We start from the raw sequence: 11,485 nt of genomic DNA, 5'->3' as shown, positions 1-11,485 counted from the left end.
ACCCTACAGATGTTAATAATTGTCTGGGGTGGGAGTCGGGGAATGGGAAGGCTGGCTTCTAAGTAAACAATGCAAAAAAAGACAAAGAGGTCCCTGCTGATGTACAACAATAAAAGCAGTTTTCTCAGCAGTGTCAGCTTAGCAAGCCTGAGGGTCTGTATTTTAAACCCCAGTGGCCTGACGTCACTCACCCTGATGGTGTGTGTGAAGGAAGCTATCTCTCCGCAATGACCGACCTGAAAAGTGTTTTCAAAGCCCAGTGGGCTAATGTCACTCATACCGACGGTGGATGGTGGGATCTCTCAGGGTGGCAGCCTGGGGGAAGTGAGCTGCAACACCAGCAGCCGACCATCACTCACTCTGATGGCAGGGGGTCAGCTGGGATTCTTTGGTGGCCTCCCGGGCAATAGTTAAAAAGAAGATTTTGGTTCACATGTCAATGTCTAACTTGAAAGCAGCGAGTATAAAAAGTGATTTTTTTTTTCTTTTTTCCTTTTTTTTTTTTTTAAATTGTGTTTCACTAGTGGCAGCAGTGCAGCCAGGAAGGGGAGTTTCTCTGCAAGAACGTCTGATTGCATGTGAAGCTTACAATGGGGCTGGCTCTGCCTGGTTTTAATTTTTTTCTCCTGTATGAGCTGAGATATTTTATTCCCCCATACCAAAGGGGGAGAAAAATTAAATCCAGACAGCTCCAACTGCACTTTACATCTCATATGCAATCAAATAGACTTTGAGAATACCATCAGCTTTTTTTCCAACCTGCCTGCCATACAGAGAATGTAAATAAATACTAAAATCCCAAAACATCATGTTCTTATGCTAACTCATCTTGTAATGCAGAAACTGACATTTGGGACAAATTCTCCCTTAAATTTACCCTGACACCTAAAGCGTTGTAAGGTTTGCAAAGGATTGCATAGGAATAGTCTCTGTCCCACTGCAAATACTTAAAAAACCCTACAAGCATAAGTGCAGCTGATATTTCATCAGCAAAGTAAATTATTTGGGACAGAATGAAACCAAAAGAGTCACTACTTACAGAGAAAGCTTTTTACAAAGATAAAATTTTCAAAACAAAATTCTAAAACTAAAACATAGTATTTTAAAAACGAAACCCTAGTCCTATGAAAGTAAATTAATTATTTAGTCTGTGTTAAATTGTCACGCTTAGTTGTCTGAAGAGTAGAATCTGAGAGATATCCAACACTGAAATCATAGCTTCTGTATGTAAAATCAATGCAACCAACAAATAAAATGAAACTGGGAATTAATGCAGCTCTAGACAATATAATCAGCTTTCTTGTATTTTGTACCCCTTTTCCACCAGTTCTTTGCCCCATTAGACTGACGAGATTGAGACTGATGCTTTTGTTTCCTACATAGTTCCTCTCTGCCACCCAGTAGAAAACAAACTAATCCAAAGCAACAATACATTAAGAAATAGCTCAAGAGTTCTCCTGGTCACTGCTAACTGTAGTTTACTTGAAACTGTGAAATTATTTCCACCAGAACTGGTTTGTTTCGGCATGAAATAAGGCTGTGCAACCTCAGCCTAGCAGAAAAAAAGTAAGAAGTTAAATTTTGCTCTCCGATTTTCACAATGTGTGCAGCTCACATATGTGAAGAGAAAACATGACTCTAACTCTCACAGTTAAGCTAATATGCTTTCTCATAGAGTGAGACAATAGGAACTGTGAGCATACTGTACAGCACAATAAGTGCTGGCACATGAACTGTTTCAGTCTTGAGGGACAGTGCTTCACAGTATATCAGTGACAGAAGATCAGCTTGCAGCCAGAATTATGAATGAAAAGTTTAAGCCTTTGTGAAAGTATTGACTTCAAATGATAGTTCTGCAGTCACCTCAAAAAATTGATGCACTGTACTATTTTGAGGAATATGGCATTTAACACTCTATCTTCTAAGACTGCTATGCACCAAAATTCACTAGTTTAACCTAAGACATGATAATTAAAAAAGGTTTTGTATTATATGTGTGAATACATTTACACAAATCTAAGCCAATCAGATAAAATAGTACACATTTAACCTGTGTAGGAGTATCTTACAGGTCTACTTATAAACCTGGGCTAGTAGCGGGAGACAGAAAAATTCATGCCTCTCCCTTTCTCAGGCACCAGACTGCAAGGGACTGTTGGTGCATATTAATTTCACAGTAAACTGTGTGCTTGGAATTGCCACAAATGCTGTTTCTGGACAGCTATGGTTATTTGTTTTGAAATAGTCTCTCACCATTTTGTGACTACTATACAAAAATACTTCATCAACAAATGAACGCTATGGTTACATTTAAATTAGTAAATAAACAGTCTAAGGATCCCTTTGTACCCCTGATGCAGCTCAGCTTACATGGCACAGCTCACATCCGTGGAGCTAAACTCTTTTTCCTCTTCTCCCCTACTCAAAAAAAACAACCCAAAACCCAGAAAGGCCTCATCCACAGGGCTTATTAGGAACAGTCCCAGGCCCATGCTCATTCCCAGACTGTGCTCAGACATTGTTTGGGATGGTGCTAATTAGTCAGGGTCAAAACAGTTCCAGGGGCTGTGCAAGCAATTAGCAGCACGTTCACTTGCACACATGCTCAAGCCCATCAGTTGTGATCTAACACAGGACCATCCTGTCCCTGCAGCTGCCAAAAGCAGCTCCTGAATTTGGCACCCTCCTTTGGCAGATTCAGTTCATAACGTGGCAACTTAAAATTCCAGCTGCCATGTGCTACCTCTGTCCTTTACCCACCCAGAGCAGAGGCAGCAGGGAGGGTAGGAGTCTGAAGAACTGGGTTACATGAAACACAGGAGCCTTCACATGCTGCCCAAACCACTGGCTTCCTCTCTGGCAGGGAGAGAGGACACAAAGTTGGATCTGCCCAAAAGATCTTCAGCTGAGCTATGATAGTCTGTCAGCTGATAGACAGACTCAGAAAATTTACCTCAGCTCACAAAGGAGCCCTCAAAGGCAACTGGCTTCACCAAACCACTGCTGCCTTTAAATGGCTATAAAATCTTCCCTGGCTTACATAAATGACAGAACACTTTTCCTGGCTGAAGCACCATAAAAGAGAAAAGTTTGCATTAGATGAAGTAAATCTGAGTTGGTGTGAATGCTGCCATCAGTCATGCACTGGACAAAGACTTTGGAAGAGAGAAAAACTAACAAATTTTGTGAGACGCAGATATTCTTGCTGTGTCTTCTCTGCAGGTGACTGAAGCTTTGATGTGAGAGACATGCATTATTAGGCTGATAACTAGTACAGCTGTGAAAAAAAATATCCCAAAGAAATGTGGGAAGCAGTTTTTCAAGTCTTTTCCTCAAAATCACTGGACAAAACCTGCCAGGTTCAGAAATTTGGGGTTTTCCCACCTGCATTAAACAAAAGACACCACTACCCCATATAAACTGTTCCAATTCATCATTAATAGAAAATTTCTCCTGTTATCTGTCTTACCACATTTGACTTTGAACATGTTAACAATTGAAAAATTAATTTTAAATACTCATGTCTGCAAACTCACAAATTTATAAATTGCTGTTGTTACTTTGTATCTCTATTGTGCTACCCAGACAGGTTTTTCACTTTTCTCCTTTTTCTGCACCATTGTTTCTGTTTTGAAAGAGAAAAACAGCATACACTTTCATTTCCCCATAAATCAGAAATATTTGATGGGAAGAAAGAATAGAAAATTACATATTTTACAGTGGAAAGTTTGGATGACTTACACCGCCTAATACAAAGACTATGAAATAATGGCTCGAGGTCTGACATTTCATTAGGACTATATAGTGTATGGGTGTTGCTCTGAAAATTAATGTTCTGTTGATTTGATACTGCAGAAGACATTTGATGAAAGTTTGTTTAGTTTTTCATTAAAACTATTTGTTAGTCTTCCTTCATTTAGGGCAAGAAAATGTTGAATTTACTCACTTGTGCAGAATTTTTGTATCTGACCCCGTCAAACCCTGCTGTCAAAATCAAGAACATGGCTTGGCTTCTCCTGGAGCAAAGCAGAAACAATTAGTCAAAACCAACATCTCCTCCTGTACAAATTTATTAGCTTTTTTTTAAAATATACTAAATATTTTCTTTTTTTTTAAAGTAAAATTAAAGCTGAAACTTCATTTAAGCTTTTTTTTTTTAAAGTAATCAGATTTTTAATATAAAAATAGTTTGAATAATTTCAAGAATACCATCTATTTTCACCATCAGAACCAGAAACTTTTCAGTTCTTCACAATGTTGCAGATCTTCCTCTAACACTGCTTTTGCACCATGTGTTTTTAGAAACTTTATGTCATTTGAGCTTTTGGCACTGAACAGAATCATACTTGACTTCTGATTTTTAGCCATCTGTCTTCTTCAGCCGTGTACAGAGAACCCTCATTATTGTACTCACAGGGCGTGAGTACTGTTATTTACTTCGGTTTACAGTTAATGCATTATAAATATGACTCCACTTCAAGAGACTAGCGGTCGTGTCAGTCTTCCTTGCTTTCATATAGGAGGTATGGCTGGAATTGGTTTAAAAACAGAACAGAACTCCTGAAAGTGCCACAGTATGTTAGAGGCTTCCCTATCTCAGCGAAGTAAGAATGTGAATCCATTTCAGACAGCAAAACTAAGAAGTATTGTATTAACAGGAGCAAGAAGATGTACTAACACGTTCATGTCTTTGTACAGAGTGCATCATTTTGTCAGCGAAATGTAATGGGAAAGAATGGGGCCAAAAATGCCTGTCCCCACAGCTTCTGTGCCCGGGACGGAGGTGTCCAGGCACAGGGGGACTAGCCAGCCCAGACACCTGCACTCCCTGGGGCTTGTCCTGCCATCGAGAGTCACAGAATCTGCAAGTTAAGGGTTGAAACAGATCTTAAAGATCGTCTACTCCCAATGCCCCCGCCATGGGGCAGGGCCACACCTCCGGTTCCATAGTCCAGGTCTCTGAAGGCTTCATATCCAACCGGGCTTTGAACACTGCAAGGATTAGGCAATCCACAATCTCCCTGAGTAACCTGTTCCAGTGTCTCGCCACCCTCACAGTAAAGAATTTCCTTCTAATAGCGAACCTAAATTTCCCACTCTTTCAGCTTCTGCCCATAAAGAAGATGGTGTCACAACCAACGCTGCCAGAAAATGTTTCTGGGCCAAACATGTAGCTGGGGAAAAGGACCGTCTGCACCCCAAACACGTGAATGTCTCCTCCACGGAGCTCCGGACTTCAGTTCTGCTTTCCCTCCAGGCCAGCAGTGCCCTTCTCTCGGCCTCTGCCGAGCCCGCTCCCCACGGCTCCCCACAACAGGCCCCGTCCCTGCCCGCCCTTCCCGCCGCCTCGTTCCGCCCTCGCCTTCGCGTTTCCTGTCCGAGCGGAGGAGGTTTGGCCCTGCGGCGCCGCCGTCTCCCAGCGGCTGCCTTGAGAATCATGGCGGTGTCTCTCTCAATGTCAGCGGCGCTGAGGGGCCTCGTCGCCAGGAGCGGTGCGGCCGCGGTCCGCCCGCCGCCGCCCAGGTACCAGCACCGCGGGCTCCCCGCCGGCCGCCCGGAGGGCACCGCTGCACCCCGACGCCCGCGGGGGCCCGAGGAGGCCGTCCCGGGCCTGGGCCTCCGCCGCGGCCGCCCCGGGAGCTGAGTCGGGGGTTCTGCGTAGGCCCCGATGTGGGTGGGGGGCGGCCGGGCTGGCAGCAGCTCCGGGCCGAGGCTTCCTCCGTGTCAGCCCGTGCGCGTCCTTGCCCGTCCCTGTGTGCCCGTGCGTGTCTTTGCCTGTTCCTGAATGTCCGTGCGTGTCCTTGCCCGTCCTTGCTGTCAGCCTCGCGGTGACCGCCCGTCCGATGTCCTTGCGGTACCTGGAGGTTGGGTTCTGGTCGTCACGGCCTCGCTGCCGGGGAGCGTCACCTCGCCAGCGGTCTTCCCAAAGATTTGCACCCGACTATATTCTTTTCTATCTTGTTGCCTTTCCTCTCCATCCCCTCTTGGAAACACGTTAACTTTTTCAGAGAATGAATATCTGTTTTTTCGCCAATTCCCTAAAAATAATATTGGAAATGGCTGTATAATCTTAGGTGGCACTTTATTATTTGTTTTTTTAATGCAGAGACCTGTGTTAGAAGTCCAGTATGTGACCCAACCACGACTTGAAGATGTGTACATGTGTTTGCTTTTGTGCATCTCACAGGTCCGAGGCTTGTGTAAGACCCCATCCTAGTCAGGACAATAATGTAGCTCAATGCTTTTAGTTGTGATTTGGAGGGTTTGCTTTTTGTGCTCCTTAAGTCTTTAGATTTTAACAGATACAGGTTAGTTCTAGTAATTTATTTTTTTTAATCTGCGGGGGTTTTTAAAATATGTGTATATAAATATGTGTGTGTGCCTATAGAAACACACAGAGAAAACTATATGTATGTGCAGAGAAAGAACTATAGCTCTATTATTTTTGCACATTTTGATCCTCTGATTGTCCCATTGGCTACTGTTGCCTTTTCCCTCCTAAAATGACACCTGTTTTATGGTGTTGAAAGTTAATTGTCAGTGTCCTAAAAATGCTTTGAAATCTGTGGGTATGAATTTAGGAGTTCCTCTACACTAATCCAGAAACTCACTGTTCATGTTCCAACTGTTTCTTTCTGCCCTTCTACTCCTCTGGTGTTGACAGAACTATTGCCTGTCCCATGTTGTGAATTGCATCAGTCAAGTGATTCAGGCTAAAAATAATTTTGTTCATTTGTTTTAAAGTCCTGCCATTCTACATTTCAAGTAATTATTTCTGAAAAAAATGGTAGGATGTAGGAGGGCTGGCTATGAGAAGCATGGAAATATGAGGTAGGTACACTGCAGTTGGTATTTCTTCTTTGAAGCAGTGCATTAGATTCCTTGCTTGCCACAGAGAGTGAGGAAAAATTAGTGTCCCTTAGCATTTTCAGTAACTGGGATGTTGAGGACATTGGCCGGAGTGGGACTGAAATTTACGCTTCACATTCTGTAGGACAGTGACCTGATCATAGGTTGGCAGGTTTCTTGGAGAAGAGGGAGAGCATTATGAGTTTCTCTTAAAGTTTTTTACACAGCTTTGTAGTCCTTGTTGGTAGAATGAGAAATTTTCCATGGAATAAGGAAAAGACACTTCAGAATAAGATTGTTTTGGCAGTATGAGGGAATGCTTAGGACTGTCATTTATTGCCTAAATTTTGCAAAGTAATTGTTTCCTGGTTAGGTAGGCACTGAAACACAAATCTTTTCTCACTTTTCTCTCTTTTCTTACTGTTTTATATAAAAATATATGAAAAATATTTCTATGAAATTTTATTTTTAACCAGCCTGTGTGGTCTCCCTACTTGGGAGTGAGAGTCAACATGCATTATTAAAGAAAAGTATTTAGGGTTCTATGTTTCAAATTCAAAATGTCTTCCTAGGGCTCAGTGAGGTGATAAATTAGACAGAAGTAGACAGGAGAAAGTGTATCTCTTTCTTTTTTACTTTGTATTGCTTCTTGTATACAACTGTTTATTTTCCTTTGATACATACTGTATAATCTTTCATGCAGAGCATGTAATTCTTTGTATTTCGTCAAAAACCTAGATAAACCAAAGACCACTTAAAGCTTGTTTACCAGTTGAAGTGATCAGCAGCTATCCAAAAGACTACTTCTTTGAGAAGCCAGTAGTTTGTTGTATATCTTGCAATTGGATATATAAATCCTGCAATACTGGTTTCCTTTCAGAAAAGTATTTTGACAGATGCTATTTGGTACAAGTCATCTCTTTGTTTGGAAATATTTGTCTGTCTAATTTACTAGTGGAGTAATCTCTGTCATTGTCAAACTGTATAAAGAACGTTTTGTAACCAGTGTGCTGGATGTGTATCTTTAAGTAAATACAGGTGTTACAATTACTAACAATAAAAATTATTGGTGTTCTTAGGAGATGACCAAAGAAGATTCTGGAACTGTCAACTGTGAGGGCATTTGAATGACTCTTATATCACTCCAGCTCTACACTTTTGTTTACTTAGCTTTAGAGTAAAGTTTGACTGGTAAAACTTAATGCAAGTTTCTTGTAACTTGCTTAAATTAGGTTGTGAGAATGATATAGCTTATTGTTTGGACTGTAGGATTAAATTTTAAACACTCAAGATGTATCTTTATTTGCAGTGCATTTTTATGTAGATTTTTGCGTGTGAAACTTCTTATAGTTCTCCAGTTTTCAGAAGTTCAATTAAATAATAATGTGATCACTTTCCAAGAGTTACAAGAGAGATTCTGTTCTGATTTCTGTCAGTTATATTTGGTTCTTGGAAATTTTATGACATCATTTAGCACAAGTACTGCTTCATTTGGGAACATACTTAGGCACTTTAATGTATGCATACCCAAGCTGCCCAATGATTCTAAACTGGTACTGGCTTTTTCCACACGGTTCAGTGTGAAATTAAGAGAACATGCAGCAACATTCCTCATATCTTTATGAAGTCCCAAGTGCTTGTTTTAAATCACTTAAGCAGTGGTTACTGAGTCCCTCATTATTTTAGCCTAATAGCTGTCAGCAGATATTTGAACTGATTGAGAAAGTAAATGCGTCTCCTTTGCTTAAATCATATTTTGAAGTATTCATGCTGTAAGATCTGTGAAGTTTTCAGTAGGTTTGAAATTATGTTGGACATGCTCTCACTAGTTTCACCCAAAAGACTGCAGTGTTTCCTTCCATTAGAAATGTGGACAGTTGAAGCTGGAAAAGAAAACTTTGAACAAATTCCTGTTGAACTGGGAATCAGATATTTGTTTCCAAGCCACTTCAGAGTGTTTCTGAGAAGCCATTTCTCACAATATATTGGACTCAGAATTAATTTCTGTTGCTGTAGAAGAATGTTTTGTGTGTAGGTGTAGTATGGCTACACACTCTCTGCATTTCATGATAATGAATTTTTCATGTCACATTTTAGTGTTTTTTCAAAATGTGTTCCCTTCCTGTTGTAATGGTGTTGTAAAGACTCTGAGTATGACAGCAAATGTTTTGCTGATTCAAATGTTATGGGTTCAGGAGGATGCCCATGCATAAAAAACTCAGGACACAGTAGGAATTGCAGAGCAAATCAATTTTATTAGTCACTTTTGCATAAATACATACCAACCCCTGAATGTTTGAGAAGCTGCTGAGTAGGAGAAGGAGATGGAGCGTGGTGCTTGGGCAGGAGGGGCAGGTAGGCTGTGCACCTTCAGGACATCCCCTAAATGAAAACTGCATCATCTCCTCCTTTCTGTCCACCCCAGAACCACCCCTTATATCACCTCCCCAGGAGTGGCCAGTTCCAGCATCATCTCATGTAGGGCCAACGCATGAGATCATAACAGCCAATGATCCATGCCAACAACAGTTTTATTGTGTGTTATTTCCCTTTCACAAGATGAATCCTACCCGGTGACTTGATACATAGTTTCATTACTGAAGGTTAGTCTTACCAACTAACCGTGAGGACTTTTACATTATCCTGTCTTCCTGTACCACAGCAGACAAATATGGCAGGCCTTATACCTGTCTTCTGTCCCTGACACAATCATAAATGGATATCTGAGCTTATGAAAGTAAAGAATTATGGACACTTGTATAGTACAAAGCCTGCTATTCAATAATTTTCAAAAAATTGAGGAAATCTGGGATGCCATTTACATCTCAGTTTTCAGTTACTATCTTTATAAGCAGGCTTCCCCCTCAGGAAAACGAGGGAGAGGCCATTTTTGTGGCAAAATAAAGGACTTCTAAAACAGAAAAAAACTCCTGTCCTAATTTTTTATCCTGTCCTTCCATGAAAAATAGAGAAAATGCTTACTAACTTTAAAAAAAAATTAATTCTGCAAGATAATAGCTTACTCTTTTGTGTTATTGTTTGTGTTATTATTTAGTTGGGTTTGGTTTTCATGTAATAATATTTACATTTTTCTTGCATGTCAATACCCAAGCAGTGTTAAAATAGTAGACCTTGTGGAGCTAGGTCTGGGTAGAGCAAAGAGCCGTTTAAAGATGTACAGCCCTGACTGAATCTCACTAATAGAAACACTATTTTACCAGTGTTAGTGCTAGTCAGTGTGAAGTTTTTGTCAAGTCTGGAATAGGTAGCATGTTGCAGAAGTTGTATTATTTATTATTTCGTCCATCTGTTATACATGTCTGCTGCTTCCTTTATACCACACAATATATAAAAGTATATGTGGTGTTGTCAGGCTCAGACACATCAGAAGCTTTGGTTTTCATTAATAAAAAACATAGTTCTGTATCATTTATCTTTGTTAAGATTACTTCCAGTGACTGATATAATCTACATAGAGAACCTGGAATATTTAAAGACCAGGAGAAAAAGCAGTCTTTTTGCAGTCTTGCCTTAGCTGTATAAGAGATGTCTATAGATAGTTTCGTTTTGGTTATTCACCAGGAAAAAAAAGATGTATTAGGCTTTTAAAATATGTATTTGGCTAGAATTTTACAATTTTATCTTAAGTATGTATTTTGGTTGTGATGGGTATCAGAGCAAGTACAGTGAGTCTCAGTATCTTACTGAGACTCTTAATAGCACTGGATTAAACTGAAATTTGGAATAAATTTCCAGCAATTTTTTTTTTGCTTGTGAGATTGTGATGACATGGAGCATTGGAGAAGACTCAAGGTGAAAGATATGGAGGGACAAATGGACACAGACAAGGTGAGAAAAAGATGAAATCTGCTACAGTTCGTACACTTAATGAGCATGAGTTTAAAAACAAAGCTCCAGCGCATCAGTGAGTGTTTGTCTGGTCTTGCAGACACCCTGAAGCCATAGTTTGGGAGTAGGTATTTCATGTGCCTGAAGTGCATAATTCCTTTAAAAGCAACTCCTTCTAACTCTTGTCCACACTGTTCAAATAGTGATTCAAATATTGGTTAAGAGAGGGTCTAAGAGCTAAGTCTTGGTTGTTCACTGTGACTGAAAGCAGTATCAGTGGTTATTTGTTATAGTCTCAGGTCCTTTGACAATGGCTTGTGTCTGACTCTTGTGAAGTACAGCCCCCTTTCCAAAACAAACCATTTTGCATGCTTTGAGGAAGAGAAGGGGAAATTTCTAAGTAGGATGACTTCAGTCCCTTTGCAGTATTTTATGTAGTATCCCAAAACTGCTAATCCATCATTACTTGAGTAGTTGCAACAGGATAATTTATTCATGTCTGCTGTGTTCATGGGTATGCACCATTATTAAGGTATGAAAGTGACTATGCTGAACCAGAATAGTGTCTTAGATTTCCTGCGTTTTGCCTTCTCTGTTTGGCTTTATTGGAAGTAGGGTTTAGTAGTGCTCCTTGTTTCTTTTAGAGTGGAAAGAGTAAGGTTTGAAAGGCCCCCATGGAAGAATGAAGATGTTGGATTTAATGAAGCATGGGAGCAGTAGGATGTTTCTGTCAATGTGAACAATTCCATCACAATGAAAAAGTGAAAAATACTATGTATTGTGTAGT

General features: G+C 40.4%; 1 protein-coding gene across 1 annotated transcript in view; it reads left to right on the top strand.

Annotated features, from left to right (window-relative positions):
- Window positions 1-227: 227 nt before the first annotated feature.
- NDUFS4 (NADH:ubiquinone oxidoreductase subunit S4) overlaps window positions 228-11,485 on the top strand; it is a 52,679-nt gene continuing 41,421 nt past the window's right edge. The window contains exons 1-2 of the mRNA XM_059837008.1: window positions 228-324; window positions 5,106-5,523. Coding sequence (XP_059692991.1) covers window positions 228-324; window positions 5,106-5,523 — 515 coding nt within the window. The remainder of the gene's footprint in view (window positions 325-5,105; window positions 5,524-11,485) is intronic.

This window comes from Haemorhous mexicanus, chromosome Z (genome assembly GCF_027477595.1).
Source record: "Haemorhous mexicanus isolate bHaeMex1 chromosome Z, bHaeMex1.pri, whole genome shotgun sequence".
In the NCBI taxonomy this organism is placed as follows: domain Eukaryota; kingdom Metazoa; phylum Chordata; class Aves; order Passeriformes; family Fringillidae; genus Haemorhous; species Haemorhous mexicanus.
Note: the sequence above shows the minus strand (reverse complement) of the source record. Positions and strands in the feature narration are given on the sequence as shown.